Here is a 23,883-nt window from a genome sequence, read left to right as displayed (position 1 = left end):
AGGCCTTCCGCTCCTTGAGTTCTCTCCAACGCTGGAAAGTTGATTCGATATTTACACGGGTCCTACTTCTTGCCTTATTGCCTTAAGCCTTCTTTTGTTCCGCAGAGGTTTTCCTCTTTTGTTTTTTATCCGCCATCTCTATCTTTCTGTCGCTCGCCTCGCTAATGTGAGCGCTGAAAGCTCTCTCCTCTACATCATGAGTAGACACGCCCCTTACTGCTGATTGGCTACAAGTTTGTTTTGCTAGTCAGCCCAAATCAGTTTTCTAAAGCATTTTTGAAAAATCGCTTACCCCACCTTTAAAGGTGCTGTATGTAGGATTGACCTAGTGGTTGAACTAGGTATTGCAGTACAAATTCAAAATATTGGAAAGGGTTTTTTCACGCGGCCCCTCCTCCTCAGGCTTGAAGCACACGCAGGTCGCCAGATTGACGACACCAACAGGAACGAGCGCACCTGTCGATGGAAAGCATCGAGCCTTACACTGTAAGTTAATCCGTTAATGTATACGTTTGCTAATTATAAACCACCTCATGTGGATTTTTATAACTCTGAATCTGTGTCTCATTCAGGGGCTGCTGCTGCATCCTCCGAGGCCCAGTTGTAACCATAATCAAGTAAAGTAACACAGTGTAAACGCGAGTACTGTCTGAATGTTGAATTTACTTAAAATATTCCTACTAGTAGCCAGGATACATCAGCTAACTAACTTTAGCTGATTATTTACCTGTCAAGGAAAAAATTAGCCAACTCAGCATTCGTTTTGAAACCTTTGTCTGTTTTAAGCTGTCTCCATCTCTCAAACGCATCTCCAATATTTATACAGCTTTTATTATACAGTTGATCATACTCTTTTTTTGGATGGATGCTGAGGCTTTTTAGGATGGGACGATGGGTAGAATGTTCGATCTCTGACTTTGACCCCTTTCGTTTGGCGGCTTCCATGATTGCAATGAAATACGCTGTGTTTTCCGCCAACTGGCAACCCGGGGTGCCGAAACACAATTGGGTAAACTGGCAGTGGGCGGAGTCACTCAGACCAAAACAAAGACAGACATTCCTACACGGAACTTTTCAAAGGACAATAACTGACTGTAGCATTGTTTTTACGATAAACACGTATGTTAACTTAGCATGTTTTTTTTTTATGTCCCTTAAGTCAAAAACGTACATAGCACCTTTAAAGATGGCCACCTATAATTCACATCTAGACTGCTGAGACCTGGCTGGAACGTCTTCGTCTAATATATATATCTTTTCTTCCTTTGTCTTAACATTTTGCTGAATGATGAGTTAAGACAAACTTGCCCCTCTTTTTCATATGGTGTAATTTCAAAGGACAATAACTGACTGTAGCATTGTTTTTACGATAAACACGTATGTTAACTTAGCATGTTTTTTTTTTATGTCCCTTAAGTCAAAAACGTACATAGCACCTTTAAAGATGGCCACCTATAATTCACATCTAGACTGCTGAGACCTGGCTGGAACGTCTTCGTCTAATATATATATCTTTTCTTCCTTTGTCTTAACATTTTGCTGAATGATGAGTTAAGACAATCTTGCCCCTTTTTCATATTTGGTAATACTGCAATGGTACCGGTTGCAATTTTCTGTGACATTGTAAAATCTGTTTCCTCCACTCGATGGCAACATTTCAAAACACGATCACGCTGCTTCATATGATAATATTACGTTTCATTATTATTTCCTAAATAATTAAATGACCTGCTGATAATAAATACCAAAACCTTGATTCAAGTGTCCATCTAATTCCGCTTTATTCAGATGAAGCAGATTAAGACATCCACAATACGTAATGAAACTGACTAATACGTTCATGAAAGCAGCACATCTGTGAGCTGTCTCAGAATAAAATATTTATAAATGTGCCATTATAGCCTTTTTATTTAGTAGCTACATCACCTTAGTATGAGAGGAAAATCACCATACATATAATCATGCCGTTAACATGTGGGAGATTTCAGACTCATTTTGTTTCAGAATCATTTTGTTGTTGGCCTTTGAGTCCAGGATGTACAGTGGAGTTCAAATGTGTAACAACACTAGTGAAAATGCTCATATTTGCCATTCATTTTCTAATTTAATACCACATTATATGACCAGCCTAACAGTGAAAAGTTTAGCTGTATGAACTCCACAAAACCAGACGATTCATGTAAAATGTACAAATGCTAACATATAAAATGCTACCATAAAAACACAACAAGGAGAAAATGATTTGAGAGCGAATGTTATAGTTTATTATTTGAATAAACAAAGTACAACATATACACTACCGGTCAAAAGTCTGTAATTAAAGGTTTTAAATGTTCTTACAGGAAGAATTTTAGTTTCACCAAGGTTGCATTTATTTAATCAAAAAGACATTAAAAACAGTAATATTGTGAATTATTATATTTTAAAATGTTTTCTATTTCAATGTATTTTAAAATGTAATTTAGTCCTGTGATGGAAAAGCTGAATTTTCAGCTTCATTTCTGAAAACAGTTGTGCTGCTTAATATTTTTGTGGAAAGCATTATATTAAAAAGGTTGGGGGTAAATAAGATTATAAAATAAATTATTACTTTTATTCAGCAAGGATGCATTACATTAATAAAAAGTGAAAATAGAGGCATTTATGATGTCACAATATATTTCTGTTTTAAAATAAATGCTGTTCTTTTTTTTGAGTGTTCTGTTATTCAGATAATCAAAAATATTAAGCAGCACAACTGTGTTCAACACTGATGTTGAAAATAAATGTTTCTTGAGCAGAAAATCAGCATATTAGAGTAATTTCTGAAGGATCATGTGACACTGAAGACTGGAGTAATGATGATGAACATTCAGCTTGCATCACAGGAATAAGTTACATTTTAACACATATTCAAATAGAACACATTACATTGTAATAATATTTCACAATATTACCATTTTTACTGAATTCTTGATCAAATTGGTGAGCATAAGAGACTTTCAAAAACATTAAAAAATCTTTGATTACAAACTCTTGACTGGCAACATCTAAACGGTCCCTTATTTGATAAATGACATATGACAGCTAGTTGTGTGTGTTTCCTCACAAGATAATATTGTAAACTTTATGCATACTGCATTTTTAACATAATTAGGCCTGTATGAGGGTGTCTTCAAGTCTTATTTGACCACTAATAGACTACTAGTTGACTTCTAAAGCCCACTACAAATCATTCAAAGCCCACCTCAGCTACTTCAAAAAGGTTGCTATTGTTGTGAGATCAGAAGGAGAAGGGTTATGTTATTTCATGTAGTTATAATTAAAAACAGTGGTCGGGTAACTGCAAGTCATCTATTCCACAAATCTATATTGGCAAAATAGTGTGCGATTACGCAAAGATACACTGAGATTACTGCGAGTGCAGCACCCATAATCAAAGTCTCTATTAACAGAATAAGAGCCGCTCTTTTCCAGCGAGGAGAGGAGCCAATGCAGCTCACTGGACGTCCAGCCGGGCGGCTCTCCCACATTCTGCGGCAGCGACTCAGCATTGGCATGAGGTTAAACTCGGCTCTCCGCTTGGACAGCGTCAAAGTGTCTATGCCAGCGGTGTGACCGGCATCACTGATACGCCAGGCAGTTGTGCGGCATGCACTCTTCCTGCTCCTCCAGCTCGGGGCACGGCGTGCCGCTGTTGGCGGGTTTGAGCAGGATGTAACGGGTGCGATGGCGCAGGCCGCCCCGAGAGCACGGCCTCAGACACAGGCCCCAGGACGACCACATCGACACCTCGCAGTCCAGCGGCGTTTCTGCAAGACATGCAGGAATCATGAGGACCACAGGCTAAAAAAGCTGTCTGGAAGCAATCCGTCAAGAGATTATGTTTATGTGCATGTTTATGCATGGTCAATTAAAGAAAAACAGACCAGTGGTGTACTTGGGCCGACCGGCAATTGAACAAATGTGTTTTATTTTATAGTAGGTTACTGGGTCACTGTATAATTTAGGGTACATTTCATGTCCATTGATGATAATTATATATTTTCAAACAAATATATTTTATCCATTAGGAGAATACATACTGCAATCTCACACATATATTTTTTGCACCCTGCTTTTCAGTTTAGCTGAAATTACCTTTATGTCCCTTAACTTTCAGTTTTTGCAATGTCTGCTTTTTGAATTGAGTTTAAAAAAATGAATAACAAATGTTTAAGTCTATATTATCTATATTCAATTTATGTCTACAATCTAAACCTTAGAAAAAATAGACTGAGTTGAAATTTCATTTTCTTTTAAAGGAGACATATTATGCCCCTTTTTACAGTATGTAATATAAGTCTCTGGTGTCCCCAGAACGTGTCTGTGAAGTTTCAGCTCAAAATACTCCACAGATCATTTATTATATCATTTTGAAAATGCCTATTTTGAGTGGAAGGGGAAACACACTGTTTTTCGTGCCTGTCTCTTTAAATGCAAATAAGCTGCTGCTCTCCGCCCTCTTTTTCAGAATAGAACTGCGCCTTTACAGCTGGTATCTGCTAAAAACATCTGTTTTGGTTCTGATTATCATGTTTATCGTGCTGAAATCATGCGTTTATTTTAGATCTGTGTGGCAGCAGCAATATACAGTAAATAAATCAATAAATCCACTGCTCTCGTCTCCTCTGAGGCTGGGACTGGTGTTCTGTGCTCATCTGTGCAGCCAACGACAGAACAGTTAGTATGTTTTGCTCAAACTTTCGCCATGGCATTAGAACTGGTACACCGTTGTCACTTGTGAAATCAAATGACTTACAGATTAAGGGCCGGTAATATTATAATGAGATCCCTTTGCCACGTCACCAAGGGAGTGAAATCTGACGCGCTCGTTTTCTCAGACGCTTGCAGAAAAAGGCTTACCAAAACAAAGTTACCGAGTTAATCTTTTTCAAGTTTTCTTAGTTGGTAGATGCACCGGGAACCTGATTATAGCACTTAAACCCTGGAAAAGTCAGATTTTCATGATACGTCACCTTTAAATATATTTTATTTTACTTGCGTTTAAATATTTTGAACACATTATGGGAAATGTCTTTTAATTTTTTCTATATTTTATCTCAAATGACCTATTGTCAAGGAGTATATTAATTGCCTGTCAACTACATTAGGTACATAGTTATGGTTTGCAATATTTGTATGATTTTAATTCATATAAACATTCAGATTTGAGGTTAATCTGATCAAGAAAACAACATTTGCTTGGCCAAACAATCCATACAATAACATACTTGACAAACTCACCCCCAGAGAAAACATCTTTTTTTTTTTTTTTGTAATATCAAAATGATGTTTAATAATTAAGCTTGGCAACTAGCAGATAAGTAACACTTATAAAACATATAAACTAAAACCAATAGGTGTTTTATTGAGAAAGCTGTTTTTATAATTTTGTAATGTATTACATTGTACTCTAAATTATATAATGACTCCTATGCATTCAGTTTGAAAGTCCAAATTTCTGTGCGATAATAGCAACGTGTCACGGAAATTGTAGTAATAAATGCAAAGAAACGCTAGTTAGTGGAACAACACATGCTTACATTTTTGTGGAAGCAAATAAAAAGTGTTTACCACATGTGGTGTGCATTAGAGTTCATCAAGTTTCAACTGTTTACTCTCCTCAAAACACTGCAACACGTGAAATCATGCACAATGCTGCGGCAAACCCAAAACATCTTTTTTGGATTGACCAGCCAAATGAAATGTGATCCTGGACCACAAAACCAGTCATAAGGGTCCATTTTTTTTTTACATTTTGAAATAAATAAGCTTTCCATTGATGTATGGTTTGTTATGATAGGACAATATTTGGTTGAGATACAACTATTTGAAAATCTGGAATCTGAGGGTGCAAAAAAATCTAAATACTGAGAAAATCGCCTTTAAAGTTGTTCAAATGAAGTCCTTTGCAATGCATATTACTAATGATAATACATTTTTGATATATTTACGGTAGGACCTTCATGGAATATGATCTTTATTTAATATCCTAATGATTTCTGGCATTAAAGAAAAATCGATAATATTGACCCATACAATCATGTATTGTTGGCTATTGCAACAAATATACCCATGTGACTTATGACTGGTTTTGTGGTCCAGGGTCACAAATGTGCAACAGTGAAAATAGAAGATCACGATCCAGAGACACAATACTCTGTGCTTGAATGTGTAAAATGTGTATGCAGATCTACCTGAGAATCTGTTGAGTTTGGTTGTGTCAGGCAGGATGTGATTGGACAGTCGGTTCTGTTGCCGGACAGGTGTGCGGCCCTGTCGCTTCACCCAAATGGTGGCCAAAGGCGGGAGTTCAGTTAGCCGAGGGTAATAGAAGGAATTTGCAGGGTGGTTTGGCTTTTGAGAGGTGATCTGGACGAGAATAAAACAGTTATTGATGCGGTAGAGTTGTGATTTGCATCAGCCAAAATATTACAAAGATATTAGACTGATTTCTAAATGTAAATGTTTTTAAAATAAAATATATGAAATTTTAAATAAAATCACATCCTGAATCAACTTAGAATCAGGGCTCCCAAGTTCATGGAAAACCTGGAAATGTCTGGGAAATTATAAAATTATGATTTCTAGGCAAAAGCCATGAAAATGTATAAAAATCCACAGTGGTTCACCCAAAAATGAAAATTCATTCAATTTAAAACACAAAGTTAGTTTTTTAATAGCAGAATATCCAACCTGCATTTCTCCATACAATGAAAGTAAACAAGGACTGTGGCTGAATAATGCCTTTATTCTTCCTCACACATATTTATCTCATCATATGGCCCACTTTTGTGATGTTTTATGGTGCTTTTCTTGTCTATTTTGAGCTTGACTGCTCCTGGTCCGTCATCCACTATCATTATATGGAAGAGAGCAGTGTGAACATTCTTTAAAATTTCTCCTTTTGTGTTCCATATTGATTTGAAACAACATGAGGGTGAATAAAACATATAACTCTCCTTTTAAAAGCCATGGATATTTCTATAGTGAATACATTTCTGTAAGACGAATTCTCCACTGAGCCAGATTCAAATCTTATTACAGACATTGGTATCTGACAAAATGGAAAATCTTACCTACAATCTCTATTAAAAACCTTATCCAGTCACCATGAACAAAAGGAAAAGCCATGGAAATGCATTGATAAAAAAAAAAAAAAAAAAAAAAAAAAAAAGTCAGAACAATCTACAATTACTTCTTAAAATCATATAAATTTAAGTGAACAAGCAACATTTGAATGGTTCCCTAACTGCGAATAATGTACTCTCTCATTCAAAGGCTTAGAGTCTGTAAGATTTTTTTATGTTTTTGAAAGGCGTATGTAATGGCGTATAAAATACAGTAAAACCAGTAATATTGTAAATTATCATTAAAAGGACACTTTTCTATTTTAATATATTTAAAAATGTATCTACAATTACTTCTTAAAATCATATAAATTTAAGTGAACAAGCAACATTTGAATGGTTCCCTAACTGCGAATAATGTACTCTCTCATTCAAAGGCTTAGAGTCTGTAAGATTTTTTTATGTTTTTGAAAGGCGTATGATCAAAAATACAGTAAAACCAGTAATATTGTAAATTATCATTAAAAGAACACTTTTCTATTTTAATATATTTAAAAATGTAATTTATTGCTGTGATCAAAGTTGAATTTTCAGCATCATTACTCCAGTCTTCAGTGTCACATGATCCTTCAGAAATCATTCGAATATGCTGAACATTAAAAATGTCTTTGCTGTCGATTTTATGCATCCTTGCTGAATTAAAGCATTACTTTCTTTTTCTTAAAAAAAATAATAATAATCTTAGAGACCCCAAACTTTTAAACAGTAGCATGTAGCTGAATCATGGGAAGCGTATCTCACCATGGTGATATTTTCTGGGGGTGTTGTTGGAAAGTTTGGTGAAGAGAAAGTGAAGCCGCTATCTGTGCCAGCATCAAATGGGTGCAAGTCAAAGGTCACTTCTTGTTTCCACTGCCCACCCTCACACAGGTTCAGACTGTCCACCCCCACAAACCAGTCTGGACTGGGGATCACTTTCACTATCAGAGACAGCTGTGAGAGAAAACACAACATGATCAGTCACTCTCGTGTTGAAAACATACACACAGACATTATCAATGCTGAGTTAGCCAATGGCAATCTACTTCCTTTTTTTTCAGCATGCTCTGCTAACATAATTAGCTTCATAAGTCACATCTGAAACTTTTCTTTGTAGCCATTTCCAGTATTTTCCACTCCTTCCTGTGTATGTTAGGTAAGACCATCTGGGATTTTTTGTCTAAATGGTGATGAATGTTTCCTTTTTGACTATAACCTCATTCAGGAAGAGCCCTTGGGTCAGAGCAGAGTGAGGGAATAGCCACACGACGCAGTCGCAGAGAGAAACCAGCCATGGAGTGACATCGGCTATTTCAGGACAAGCACAAGCCTGATATATTCAGCCAAAAATGATTCATCAGACATACAATAAAACCTAACGGATCCTGTCTGCTTGAGTTCACATAAGGTATATCAGTCAAAAAAAAAAAAAAAGAAAGAAATCACAAGGTAGATGTTCAAATTTTCTGATGTGAAAAACTCAGCTAGTGTGTTCTGGGTAGATGCTTACTAGGCCAAGTCAAAAGGGAACTTTAGAGCTTTTCACCCTTGAACTACACTCTTAAAAATAAAGGTGCTTAAAAGGTTCTTCACAGCAATGCCACAGAAGAACCATTTTTGGTTCCACAAAGAACCATTCAGTCAAAGGATCTTTAAAGAACCATCTCTTTCTTACCTTTTTATAATCTGAAGAACCTTCTTTCGCCACAAAGAACCTTTTGTGAAACAGAACGGTTCTTCAGATGTTACAGGTTCTTTATGGAACCATTTAGACAAAAAGGTTCTTCTATAGCATCGTGAAGCACCTTTATTTTTAGTGTAGTTGGTTGGTTGGTTGGATGGATGAATGAATGAAGCATTTATATAACCATCTATAGGGTTATTCCTGTTAACCCTTAATTAGTTGACTCTGAGTTATTCTAAACTCCAGGTAAATTAAATCCTGCTTATCATGCTTCATGTTTTACACTGCTTATAATTTACCAAGGGTTACAATTTAATACTGGGATTCATAAACTGACGTTTCACACAATATACTCCTAAACCCAGGGTTAACGTTCATATTTGAGGTGTCAGTGTCATTGATTGGACTAACGCAGTGCTGGACCTGTTTACATAAAGCGTTGCATATCCTTATATTATATCTGGCAGACTGTACTATCAAGTTTTGTCCTGAATGGACTTTTCAGACTACAAAGGTAAGAATAAAACAGCCTATTCTTCACTTAATTTCACACATTTTCTGTCACCGTTTGAAATTTTGTCCTCAAATTTCTGTCACTGTCCAAAGCGCACACACATTTGGCTGTCGGTTATTAAGCATCTAACCGTAACATTCTAACACTGCATTATTTCATACTGGACAGATTTGGCACCGCAATGCGGGGTTAACACCATAAAAGTGCTGCTAACCCCGCTCTGGAGGAGCATTTCATAACCCTGGGTAAAATGCAGCGCTAACTCTGTTTCTAAATTGCAAGTGTGAAATGTACCTTTACCCGGGTTTAAAAACAGGGTTTACAGCAATGAGGTTAAACGCAGTGTCAAAAGCCCTTTAAAATCTATTTAATACCTAAATTGTTTTTCCCAGACAGCAATCAGATTAAATGTAGAGCAAAATGAGATTTTATGAAATGTCCTGCTTCTAAGTTTAGTCTCTCTCCTCTAGAGTTACAGGAGAAATTTTAAAAATGTCTCAAACTCAGAATTGCAATCCAAATGTCTGTAATAAAAACATTAGCAAACACATACACAATTTTATTGTTCTATAATCTGTAAAGTATTTTAATATCTCAATGGAAATTATAAGAGAATCATTTGAGGCAAAGGTGATACTAAAAGCATAATTTAAAAGTACATAAAGTCAGTGGTTCTAAACCAGGAAGCTGGGGCACAGTAGGGGGCCTCAGAAAACTTTTAAGGGAGACGCAATTTAAAAATAAGATATTTTATATAACAAATGAATTAAAATGTTAACCAGCCAACCATTTTTTTCTTAGTGTGAAGAACATTTTCCACAATTAAGAACCTTTTGTGCAATGGAAAGTTTCAATGGATGTTAAAGGGGTCATATGATGCGATTTCAAGTTTTCCTTTCTCTTTGGAATGTTACAAGCTGTTCGTGAATAGATAAGCTCCAAAGACTAAAGTCTCAAACCCAATGAGATATTCTTTATAAAAGTTAAGACTTGTCCACGCCCTCCTAAAACGCCTCGTTTAAACACGCCACCACATGTCTACGTCACGATGTGGGAAGATTTGCATAACGCCACCCAAATGTTCACGCAAAGAAAGAAGGCGTAACTTTGATTCTCGCTGTAGTATTGTTGTTGCCGCCATGTCGTGGAGATGTTGTGTGTTTTGTTGCGAAAGGGAAAATACTTTGTTTGGCCTTCCAAAAGAGGGCACAACTAGAAATCAGTGGTTAAGTTGTATTTACAACACTGTTCCAGAACAGTTCAACCCAAATATTTGTCAGCGTGCAACACATTTAACAGAGGACTGTTTCCTGATCCTGGTAGAGTAGACTACAATTTTATTGAGATGCACCTGTATGTCCCCACTGGATGCAACAAATGCCTCGTTTATAATGGGTTTTAATGTTTTTGTCTCGTCGCTCCGGCCGGGACACGGCATCACAGTATGGTGAGGGGCGTAACATTTCCGTCACACGCTTGAGGTATTCGGCCAATCACAACGCACTGGATAGCTGGCCAATCACAGCACACCTCGCTTTTCAGACCGATGAGCTTTGTAAAAATCGACGCGTTTCAGAAAGGCGGGGCATAGAGGAGAAACAATAATGTACAGTATGTGGAAAATAATGTGTTTTTGAACCTTAAACCACATAAACGCATTGCATTACACCAAATAATGTTCTTTTTAGCAACGTCATATGACCCCTTTAAAGGTCCTTCATGGGACCATCAATGCCAATAAAGAACCTTTATTTTTAGGAGTGCAGATCCCACACTTTAGTGTGAATTACCCACAATAGGTCATTTCTAAAGCAAATATTAAAAGCAGAACAGATATATTTGTAGCCTTCTTTTTGTATCCATATTTGGGCCACAGGTTTGGTACCTTGTGACAACATCCAGTCTACAGCTGACTTTTCTCCAGACTGGATTTACTCTTGTCTCTCCCTCACATCTCTTCTCATTCTGTGGCTTTTCCAGGAATACTTCCTGCTATATCAATTTCTCTGGCGTGAGAGGCGAGCTGTGCCTCATCCCTCTGCTGTCTGTTCTGGCCCTGCGCTAATAGAGCTCAATCACTCTTCAGGGCACAAAGTCACACTAACACATAATTGCCAAACCAATGCCCTGATTTGTGTGTCAGGACAGTGCGTCTCTGTCTGTCTGCATGCACAGCTGGAACGTGCTGTGGTTTGTTGCATGCCTCACTATTTGCAGAAATCCACAGCATTGCTCTGGATCTTATTAAATGCAAAAGACCCTTGAGTAATTTTGGGCGGCTTTTTGCTGTTTCTGATTTACTTATTTTCCTGTTGATTTGAGGGTGCTGGTCTTGCATTTGCGGGAATCTGAAATTTGACACCGTGTCTCTTTTTTTGGAGTTCTTAATTAAACACATTGCAATGTCAGCTGCAGCCCGACAGTATATTTAGGTAGTTTCTTGGAAAATGACACAGAAAGACGATAAATGCTGATTTTACAGGCAGTATACAGAGTTAAGAAGGTATCAAGGGCACATCTTGTCTACTGAGATGCCTTCGCTGCCTATGACAGCCAACAATCCTGTGGTAAAACTGTTATCTAGTAAATAAACAAGAAATAGAGTTTTCTGAAGAACACATGCGTGGTGCAAAACTCCACTATGGGGTTGCTGAGGTCTTCCAAGTGTTTTATTGTGTTGCTAATTTGGTTTCTAAGGTGTTCTGAGTGGTTTACTGCAGTGCTGGTCAGTCTAGTACAGACACCCTAACATTACATAACTCCAGTAAAGTATAAGTATTCCTTCTCAATTATACTTGATTGAAAATGCAAAAGTACCTAGGCCTTATATGTACATTATTTATTCTAGCCAACACTATTCAATAAGGAAGATTAGTGCAGAATTTGAATATGTATTGATTTACAAATAAGCAAACACTTTTTTTCAGTAGGTTGATAAAGACCAGAGACTTCAAAAATGTTGCCAGGTCAAAAGCCCACCCTCAAGTCTGTATGGTATTTCATTCACTATTGCTTAAAAAAGATATATAAATAATTAAAATGATATATTTAATAAATGATTTTACTAATATCTTTTAGTACATTGTTATATGGTAGACAGGTCAAAAGCCCACCCTCAAGTCTGTAAGATATTCCAATCTCTATATTGCTTAAAAAAGATATGTGAATAATTGAAATGATATATTTAATGAATGCTTTAAAATATAATTAGGGTTAAAATAAAATAATAAAATCAATAACAATTTTTTAGTATTTTAAATTGCATGTCAAAAAAGCATTTGCCATTTGCTTTTGGTGTGTCTCGAGTCCCTCACTGTTCAAAATTGAACATTAGAACAAGTAAAAATGTGTTGTTTAAAAAGTAAGTGTTTGATACTTAAAATTATAAGTTTAGTTTACTTAAGTTGGATATTTCAGTTATCTCACATTTTAAGCTGTTATAACTGAAAGCAGCAGCATTTTTTACAGTGCTCCTTCAATGTAAGTTTATGGGACTTTTAAGTCTGATTGCTTAGAAAAGTAATAGTTCATCTCGCCTCATCAAGCCGCACAATTTGAGTTATCATTCATGTCTGTGGCACAATCGTGCAGGAAAATAACTTACAGAAGTTTAATACTAATAAATATGGTTAATACTAAGGTGTAAGCAATCAGTTCATCAATAATAAATGAACAGACACACAGATCATACACATACACAGCCAAATTAGACCTAGATACTCTCAGTCGTACCTCACTGCCCTGAGGATCTAAAAACAGCGCCACAGCAGACATCCTGCCATGCTGTGGTTAAGTACCAGCAGGAGTGAATGCCAGGCGCATCTGAGGGTAGTTGCCGTTTGTATTCCAGACTTTGGCAATAAAGGCATGTAGGTCACCAGCAGCACCAGCGCTGCCTTTAGACCCTGTAACCAACTGACTCATGGCTAACAGGAAGATAAATATTCCAGAAACTGAGAAGAAAAGGTTCCAGCCTCTCCCTATCTGCAGATCTGGTGGGTGCAGGAAACGCAGCACAGGAGCCGGAAGGGAGGGAGTGAGGGTTGTGGTCTGGAGGTCCTGGGACTCTGGATGTGGTTTTGGAGACCTGCGCTCTGGTGAAGTCTGTCTTTGTGCAATATATAAGTATATTGTATCATTAAAGTGAGCTGAAGAGAAATTTCACCCCATCTATTTTCTAAATGCATGTGATTGTGAATAAGTCATCTGTGCACATGTTTCGTTTTTTGTTTGTTTGTTTGTTTTTTAATTTGACCTCATATAGTGAAACATCCCACATCAGTCACACTTTATTTTAAGGTCCAATTCTCACTATTAACTGTTAACTACATATTTTGCCTGAATAAACTCCTAATTTGCTGATTCTTAATAGTTAGTAAGGCAGCTGTTTACATTTAGGTACGAGGTACGATTAAGGGATCTAAAATATGGTCATGCATAATAAGGCATTTATATGTGCTTTATAAGTACTAATAAACAGACATTATGCTAGTAATATGCGTGCTAGTTAACAGTGAAATCTGGTTCTTAAAATAAAGTGTTACCTCCGGATGTACGTCACAATACAGAAGAAAAGATTTGTCGCTACTTCCATTTCATTATGACTTTAAGGATGTCTTCTAGGAAACTGACCCTTCTGAGGAAAACGCTTACCACGGCCTAGTCTTTATTCAGATATGCTCTATTCATTTGATGGCTTTACCTTAGCAATGAAATGTCTGAAACTAAACAGTCCCAACCGTGGAATGGGAAATGTCTTTGGGGAATTTCCCTTCTTACTTGCCACCCAGAAATCATTATTTCTAAAGAACTGTTTTAATTTCAATTCCAATGTAAAGTCAGCATATCATTAACACAGGCAGATTTACCTACTTCTCTACTGGGTAAATGAAACCAATCCTTATCCATATCGATACAATTTTACTCTATCATCTAAGCTCTTTCATTAATGCATGAATTGGCATACCCAATGGTTTTTTTTTGGGCAAAACCTACAAACAAGTAAGCTTTTTAGCACCTCTGGTTCAATTGTCCTGAAATCAATAGGTTTGTTTAATGGGTTTTTGATTAAATGTCTGAAATAAGGCATGTGGTTAACACAAGCTCAAGATATTTTCAAGCTTTATTCTTTTCTATTCTATTTTTTAAAGCTTTTACTTGTCTTGAAAAAGTTGGTTGCTAACAAGTGGTTGAATGGAACTACAGAGGTTGTCGGGGACATTAAATGTTGTTTGAGTGACGAATGGAGCTCAAGCGTTGTTCAGGCAGACCACGGCTCAGCTGATTGTAACTTCTCCTACTACAATTAAATAAGACATATAAGTTCATCTGTACTCACACTTGACTTAGTCTATCGCACAGACATGCGCTTACCCTCCTCCATGCCCAGCTCCTCCTTATAAAGGCATGATCACCTCATTGTGTTTATAATCATGCTCTGGCAAACTATTCTAATTCAAACTTTCAAGGAAAATGTTTTTAAGTAAAGACTGGAAGAGTTGTTGAAGGTTAATGATGGTGGAATTTGAGTCTTGCAACCATGGTGTAGTTCATTTATAGCCTATGTTTAGCTTTTTACTTCATTATATTTAGACTTCAAACTCATAAAAGCTGTGCTCATTTGTGGAAATGAGTCATTTGTGACTGCAGTACGTAAGTTTTGCCTCTTTGTTGCCATCTCTGTTTGAATCCTGCAATTGTAGTTATTTGTGTAATTATCTTCTTTACGTGGGTTGTGCATCGGCACGGCTCCTCAGCGCGGATGAATCTAATGTTTTGAGGTGTATGTGTGGCTGTCAGTCAAGGCACCAGTGTGGATATTCCCACACTGGTTTTTCAGAATTACAAAGACTATGAATTACAAAGACTATGTAATTCATAGTCTTCAGAATTACAAAGACTATGTCTTGGAAGTATGTCCAAAATAAGAAGTTTCACCCGAAAATGTCATCTGAATAAGTAACATGTCTGCCAGTTTTGTTCTGACCAACTGAAAAAAAAAAGTTTAACAAATCGCGCAACCAATGGTGATTAAATCTAATGGGCGCAAAGTTAGCTCAGATCAGGTAAAAAACATGCAAATTATTATTATTGTTATACTTTGTTCTCAAATTGTTAATGTTAACAAGATCAACATTGCATGACTACGTGTATTTGGTGTGTATTAGCGTTATCTGTAGATTTCAATTTCCGTACAGTCTAATCTCTAATTGTCATACCATTCGAATGTCATCAAAAGAAATTCTTTTAACCTTCAAAATCAATTTAATATTCCTTAGATCTCGTTCTTTTTGAAATACAAATCTTCTGTAAGTACACCAATCCCATGTATCTGTAATCAGATGCACATTTAAAACTGGAATATAATCTCATTTCAGTCACTTACATGTGTTTCATTACCATCATGCACCGTTTGACATGACGTAATAGCGACCCGAACCACTCAAATTAGAAAACTTTATTACAAGCTTACCGCTGTGAATCGGGCTAAAGTAAGGAGATTTTTGTGTAGTGACTACGTTCATCTTACCAGTGGGGTCCTGGGCGTCAGGAGCAGCTCTGTGGAGCTGTGGCCGATACCAGAGGGGATCCCGGCTGTGCGGTACATGGACCCCACCGTTCGCCTCTTCCTCGCCTCCTTCGTATCCTTCACCAGATCCACTGTGAGTCCCTGCTCAGCAAAGCTCTTCATGCCATCGTTCGCAGGCGCCCCCTCCTGCCACAGCTGGTACTGCTCATTATGGGTCACAGCTGCACAGAAGTAAAAGCAGCCAATGAGTGAAGGGTAAACTCAGAGGAAATATGTGATTCAGGTTCTGCAGTGGTCTGTTGAACATTACTACCACTCCATGAATTTTTATTGCTCATCAGATTTCACCAAACACAAATACAGCTCTGTCACCTTCTGTGTGCTCAACACACCTCGAGTTGTGGTATAAAGCCATGAAGAAGCCCCCAATGCCAAGAGAATAAACACCTAAAAACAAAACCTTCAGTGAGAAAAACCAGACCTAGTGTGCACCTAAAGTTCAGGGGTGACCGAGTCTGTTATGTAATATATTAAAGTAGATATTTAAGTCCTCAAAGCAACATCAGTGCTTGCAAGGCGGCAAAAGAACTGTGTTAAGGTTTTAGGCATATTTATGTTTTAGGTTTTGGTTCTGTGTCAATTAATTGCCAAGTCAGAGCCGCTTTGCCTTTGTCATGACATTCAGTGCATTATATTTTCAGTTAATTGCAATTAAAATGGTTAAATGTGTGGTTAAATATGTGCAAAGAAAAAAGACCAATCACAGTTCAGTATGCAAGCAGACATCAAGAATACCAATCACAAACTGCAAATTTTACAATGTAGTCTTCACTCACTGTCACATGCCATTTTAAATGCTAAACATCCATGTCAATCAATCGGAGCTTCTCAAATTTAAATCTAAAATTTCTTAAGTAAATACAGCTCTGTCACCTTCTGTGTGCTCAACACACCTCGAGTTGTGGTATAAAGCCATGAAGAAGCCCCCAATGCCAAGAGAATAAACACCTAAAAACAAAACCTTCAGTGAGAAAAACCAGACCTAGTGTGCACCTAAAGTTCAGGGGTGACCGAGTCTGTTATGTAATATATTAAAGTAGATATTTAAGTCCTCAAAGCAACATCAGTGCTTGCAAGGCGGCAAAAGAACTGTGTTAAGGTTTTAGGCATATTTATGTTTTAGGTTTTGGTTCTGTGTCAATTAATTGCCAAGTCAGAGCCGCTTTGCCTTTGTCATGACATTCAGTGCATTATATTTTCAGTTAATTGCAATTAAAATGGTTAAATGTGTGGTTAAATATGTGCAAAGAAAAAAGACCAATCACAGTTCAGTATGCAAGCAGACATCAAGAATACCAATCACAAACTGCAAATTTTACGATGTAGTCTTCACTCACTGTCACATGCCATTTTAAATGCTAAACATCCATGTCAATCAATCGGAGCTTTTCAAATTTAAATCTAAAATTTCTTAAGTAATAAGTTGGTGTAACACTCTTTTTCAGGTTCCTTTTGCTTTGCATGTATATTTCTGCAAGAACTATCATCTCAGTCCATAACTGACTACATATTCAAGCGCATTATAAGCGCAGTCATATTTACTGTTGCTCAGCAAAATTTCATGGGTGAAATCCAGTCAGTACAATAGAAATCTGTGCAAGTGGGTGACAGATTTCACCATACAGATTTTGCAACAGGTCAATTTTTTTCACTCAGATTCGCAGCACTGACCAACAAAAAGTTGCTCGGTTTGACAGTGACTATTGAGTGAGCTGTGCTTCATGCATTGCTACACTATTGACAATAGACAATGAACCCAATTTTTCCAAAAGTTACGTTCTATTCTTTAATGTGTTGAACAGCTCTCAAAAACCAGAATGACGTGTGTAACCAAACTAGAATTACATTTTCTGATTTTAACATTTTCTTGCCCATGTAAACCTCGCCACCTTGATATGAGAGGTTGTAATTAACCGTTATCAGGGTGTTGCTACGCCATTGTGAAGATGGTCTGATTGGTTGTTAGAATGTTACTATAAAGTTTGTTTCTGGCCCAAGTTAAAAGACCCCAACACCAAGTCTCACGATAAGTACAAGCAGTAGCAATACTGATGCTTGCCTCAATTTATTTGACAAATTGCTTTTGCAAATCTTTGATGAATTGCTTTTGTTCCCTTTTTTAAGTTGCGTGTTTGTGGGGCTAAAAAAAAAAGTCAACACTCAGGTCAGGTGGAACGAAAAAAATCCAAGATAGAGATGCTGCAAAGGTGTGCAAAACACATCCGTATAGTGCTTCTAAATAGAAAAACCATAGAAACACGGAGATGGAAAAACCTGTTCTGTGTGAACGTCACCTAATGAAAAACCGCAAGGTCTAAAAACTTCTTTTAACTTGAGCACTGTGCTTTTACAATTCTGTGTGTGGGAAACGCTGCAAAAGACGTCAGTGTAAAGGTCGAAAATCTACTTCTGTGTTCCACAGAAAACAGCATGTTTGGAACGACATAAGGATGATTAAAAACAGACCGAATTTTCGTTTTTGGGTGAACTTTTCTTCCAAAGACAAACGTGCCTAGTTTGATAATTCACCTATTAGCCCTTGATATCACGACAGAGGTTTGAAAGAGGAAGGAGCTAAGATGATGTTTCTGAAATGATTTCTCTTTAACGTCCCACTGTGTTCTTCATAACTACAAACCATTTTGGTCTGGCAGACCCGAAGCTAGAAGAGAGAGTGCAGGAGAATGAGAGAAAAAAATACAAGCGAGAATGACAAGAAGGCAGGCAGCACGTTTGGCACACTAAAACGTCTAGTCTCTCCATGCTACACGTCTGGCCCAAATGTGGACAGAAAAATTAAAGAGACCTGACCTCAATCAGCTAAACCACAAACCGCAAGGTCCGCAACCGTCTCCAGTGCTTTTATCTCTCTATCTCTGTCTTTTCCCTAATAGTCTCATCCTTCATATGCGGAGTTCATGTGTACGGCTCAACCTTCTGATTACATACAAAAATGTGCGGTTTCTGAACATAATTGCGATACAACAGTGATAAATGGATAAAGAGAGGGCCGGAAAGCCATCCAGGAGGCAGGAGAAACTGCACAGACATCATCTCAGCGCTCCAAAGCCACTTTCAGGATCTCTGGGTTGTAAATGTTTTGGCACATCTGCTGCTGGTCTTGGCTCGTGCCCGCGGCGGTGGCATGTGAGCGCTGGTATACCGGTGACACCCAAAGAGCACGTCGTCAGAAAAAGCAAGCACACAGTGATCGCATTAAAGTCAATGGCTGTTGCAGACCGCATGCGTTGTGTATTTATGGAAGGACTATTAAATGACAGGGTGAACTTGCAGGGCAGCCCGTGTCATCTGGCAATGGTTATTACTCCACAACCTCGCTCTCGTTCTGCTTTCCTCATTAGACTGCCCTGCCCCCGTGGTGTGGCAGGTAACGCGCGCATGTTTGGAGGGTCGTCAGGGCAAATCTCAGGGTTAACAGGCCAGCTGTGAGTACTTGGCGTCCTGACATATGGTGAGGTGAGGAAGTTTGAACGGCCTCATCTCTAACACTCATCTCTGGCTTCTAGCAATCTACGTTTGGCTTGTAAACCAGACACCTCATATCACCAGGAGTCTTACCCATGAGTTTGGACCACTGCGCAGGTGGTCGGAATAAGGGATACTGTTTGGGGAAGGTCTGTGGACTCCAGTGGCCGGTGAACACCAGGATGTAAGAGGCGGGTCCTCGAGCGCCGCACTCCATCCCATTGGTCAGGTTCACCGGGGCCGCGCAGGACAGCGCAAACCTGAGCAGCATGACCAGCAGCTGCTGCAGCCAACCAGGAACAAAGACCTCTGATGACATCATCTGTGACGGGGGGGGGAAGAGCAGGAAAAGTCATTAGCCAAGTACAGTACACTTGAGGGAAAACACAGTTTGTTTCCCTTCCTATTGTTAATTTTAGTGGCTATGTAGAAATTAAATCAATTCCCATTTCAGTTTCTTGTCCTACAGTAAATCTGATCCACTCATGCAGCAAATATGTATTGCAAGAGGAAATTACATAACTTTGGTTCCTGACACCTTAATCCTCTGTCAAGGGAAGCATCTGAGATTTGCAGCTTGCTCCACTCACCAACTGATATTACAAAGAAACCCTTATGAGCTTATGAGAATATTTGGGAATGAAAATAGCTCACCCCAAAATTAAGATTTGCTGTTAATTTACTCACCCTCAGGCCATCCAAGATGAAGGTGACTTTTTCTTCGGTAGAACACTAAAGATGATTTTTAGCTGAACCCATCTTTGGTGATTCATAAAATGCAAGCCAATGGCTATCGTCACTTTGAGAGTCAAAAAAAGTAGACACAAAACCACTAAATTAATCCCGCGGCTCCTGATGATATATTGAGGTCTTATGAAGCGAAACAATCGTGTCTGTGTAAGAAACTGAACATTATTACCTGTAATCCACAGCCTCAGGCAGCCATTGACTTGCATTTTATGACTCACCAAGGACCACGGCTTTACCTAAAAATCTTCTTTAGTGTTACTGAAGAAAGTCAGTCACCTATATCTTGAATGGCCTGAGGGTGAGTTTATCAACAGCAAATTTTCATTTTTGGGTGAACTATTCCTTTTAAGGGACTGGTCATCCAAAAATGAAAAGTCAATCAATCATTTACTCAGGTCATGTTATTTGAAACATGTATGAATTGTATGCTTCTGCTGAAAAAGAAAATGTTTGATGAGCACTTCTTTGCATACAGTGAATGTGAATTGAGCCTGGGACTGTTAATGTCCAAAGAGCCACAAAACCACCAATATGGAGGAGCAAGATGTGCTGCACCAGGTTTGAAGGTAATGGCAAACTTGTAACATGCATAAACCAGTTGACAACGGATGTCATTGACATTAAACCTGGCGTGACGTGTCTTGACATGCCCTGTTTTAAAGGGCACCCAATTGTGTTGAGGACATATAATTTTAAATTTTTTTTCCACTGTGAGGGAAAAAACATTGTATGGACTTTTACTACCGAAGCCATAGTCACCATAGATATAATACTGTTTACATATGCACGTGAAGACTCGTGAGTTGAAACCCAATTATGGTAAAGGTTATTACATTTCTGACACATGCTTTAAACAGTTGACCAATCACAACAGACTGAGCCAGCTGACCAATCAGAGCAGAACTGGATTTTTGTACAGCTGCCTTTAAAGAGACAGGAACTAAAACAGAGCGTTTCAGGCAAAGCTTGAAAAGAGGTGCTGCTGTGTTGTATAGAATGAAAATAGTATAGTATGCATTGTATAGTTTGCCAGACTGGCAAACAGTCTACAAAGACAAGACAACTTTAGACTTTAGATGCCTTAAATAAAACATAATTAATAGCTGTTGAAGGCATGTGTGATGAACTCAACATCACCACAGCATACAGTAGATTTACCCTGAACCCCACAGCCCCATCCCAGCTGACCGCCTTATCACAACAACCGTAGGCTTGCCGTTCATTCCCGACTAAATTAAAATAACACAACAGCAAGGGTTGTGTGACTGAGTTATTTTCATCCCACATAGCCTGTGATTGAATGTTGAGTGTATTACGCAAGACCAGCTTAGACCCCGGCAGAAGGTTTAGAGCGTGACTGCATGAGATTCTGGCATCTGCACCGTCTGCCACTGTCTCTTAATAAAGAGGCGAAGCGACAAAGGGCAGAAGTTCATCACCGCAGGCTCAGACTATTGCTGTGGCCCCATCCCCATAGTTTATAACGAGCCACGATCATATGACAGACCAGCAGATCAAAGACACAGGCTCACCGCATCCCCGCTTCTGGTATTTTTATGCTCGCCTGTTAAAGTTTGGAGTCATTAATGTAGGTTTAGGTTGGACTGGTAGAGGGTGACTCTGATGTTATTGAGGAAAAGCAGAGGACTGGGTTATAATAGTGCTCATGATGAACAGATATATTAGGATCCATGAAGAGAGAGGCCTTGAGTCACCAGAAATGACCTCATGTCTAATGGACATAGTTCTGGAGTGAGAAAGCAGCTAAACGCTCCTTGTTTTAAAGCCGGCTAGACCACAGGTTCAATGGGACATGGATAAAATCTTATGAGCGAGGACTGAACGTGCACTCCTTTTGTGGTTTCCTTTCCTTTTCTTAAGAACTCAGAGTCTCTTTCTCCTATATTTGACAGATCAGGTTTCCGCATCTTTTGGAAAATCTGAAGTGTCACAGCACTTTCACACATGCAGCCGTTTCCAACTGCATTTTTCCCTTTAGAGGTGAATGGTGTGTGGCTAGAAATGCCAGCAAATGAGCCTTGGCATTTTGCCAGCGTAACATTGCTGGAAAAGTTCCATATTGATGCTATTTGTGAACAAAACCTATAGCATTAAGGGTTTGAGTATTTATGAAAAAAAGTATTTGAGCCCATCTTAAATTTGTAAAGGTGCATATGCAATCTGTCTTTAGGATGGTTTCAGGTGGTTTTGTAAACTTATTTCCTAGAAATTTTTAAATATAAGGCAAGACACTTCAAACAAAACATTTTTTCATGCACTGGTCCATTTGAGATTTTTTTCCCATTACTTGACTTCTTTCATGCTTGTGGAAAGAAAACATCCAAAATAAACGGTTTCAGTTACAACACATATAAAAGGCCATTTTCTCTAAATAAGTTTTTTCTCCTGCACTGAGCCAAAAAATCTCCACTACAGTGCTTACATATATAACATTTTAGAAAACTTGTAATACAAAACAATTGTCCAAATGTACTGTGAATAATCAGCTGGAGAAGTATGTTGATTTTAAAGGGTTAGTTCACCCAAAATGAAAACTCTGTCATTAATTACTCACCCTCGTGTTGTTCCAAACCCGTAAGTGTGACATCAGTGGTTCAACTATAAAGTTTCGAAGCTACGAGAATACTTTTTTGCGCAAAGAAAACAAAAATAACGACTTTATTCCACATTTTCGTCTCTACTTTCGTCTCTACGTCACTTTGGACGCGCGTTCACGACAGTATCATGACGCGAGCGTGTGACTAATTAAGATATTTTTGATAAAATCTGAGGGCTCAGAAGAGGGCTTTTGCGCAAAGAAAACAAAAATAACGACTTTATTACACATTTTCGTCTCTACTGCGTCACTTTGGACGCGCGTTCACGACAGTATCATGACGCGAGTGTGTGGCGCCGGCGCTGACCCAGCGCAGCCCAAAAATATCTATATTTGTGTTCCGAAGATGAACGAAGGTCTTATGGGTTTGGAACAACACGAGGGTGAGTAATTAATGACAGAATTTTCATTTTGGGGTGAACTAACCCTTTAACCACATTCACCTGGTGTCTTGCCTTACAAATGTCATGTGGTGTAACCAGCAGGTAAAAAGTAATATTAATAAAAGTAATAAGCAATTACACATTTTGATCCTTATTTTCAACAAAATATTTTAAAAATAATTTTTAAGCTAAAAAGGTTTTGAATAAATTATTTATTTATAAATATGATTACGTGGGTAACGCTTTAGATTACAACCCGCAATGTACTGCGTAAGTAAACAGAATTTACAGGATAACTTTTTTGTAATTACAGTGTACCTATTCAGTACCTCCGTGTAGATATAAGGTAACAATATGCGACGTTTGGAGAATAAAGGAGTAATAATCTGTAAAATTACAAATTATTTCTACTGTAAGTATTTTGAAACTAAGGGGTACCTATTCTAATATTACAGGGTATGTATGACCTCTTATATTTGCAAGCGATTAAGCAAAAACATACACTGTGTACTTTTTTATAGCCTACACATATAAAACACGCTGGTAATTGTTTCAATCCAAACGCTCGGTTGAGACTGTTGGGTTAGGAAGCTGGCTTGATGTGACCCAATTTGGGTTGATATCAGTAATAACCCGACGTTGCTGGGTTATGAATGTGGAGGACGTGAATGAGAGCATGCAGCAAGTCACGTGAGTTCAAACGTGAACGGCGCTGTGTGCGACGAAATCC

The 23,883-nt window shown here is 38.1% G+C and overlaps 1 protein-coding gene across 1 annotated transcript in view; it reads right to left on the bottom strand.

Annotated features, from left to right (window-relative positions):
- Positions 1-2,961: 2,961 nt before the first annotated feature.
- The window catches only part of LOC107665259 (spondin-2-like), a 24,650-nt gene continuing 3,728 nt past the window's right edge, over positions 2,962-23,883 (bottom strand). Inside the window, exons 2-6 of the mRNA XM_016456064.1 lie at positions 19,497-19,725; positions 15,858-16,078; positions 7,893-8,084; positions 6,219-6,393; positions 2,962-3,791 (exon numbers count right to left, since the gene is read on the bottom strand). Coding sequence (XP_016311550.1) covers positions 3,604-3,791; positions 6,219-6,393; positions 7,893-8,084; positions 15,858-16,078; positions 19,497-19,725 — 1,005 coding nt within the window. The 3' untranslated portion in view covers positions 2,962-3,603. The remainder of the gene's footprint in view (positions 3,792-6,218; positions 6,394-7,892; positions 8,085-15,857; positions 16,079-19,496; positions 19,726-23,883) is intronic.

Source organism: Sinocyclocheilus anshuiensis, unplaced genomic scaffold (genome assembly GCF_001515605.1).
Source record: "Sinocyclocheilus anshuiensis isolate Anshui unplaced genomic scaffold, SAMN03320099.WGS_v1.1 scaffold483, whole genome shotgun sequence".
NCBI classification, from domain to species: domain Eukaryota; kingdom Metazoa; phylum Chordata; class Actinopteri; order Cypriniformes; family Cyprinidae; genus Sinocyclocheilus; species Sinocyclocheilus anshuiensis.
Note: the sequence above shows the minus strand (reverse complement) of the source record. Positions and strands in the feature narration are given on the sequence as shown.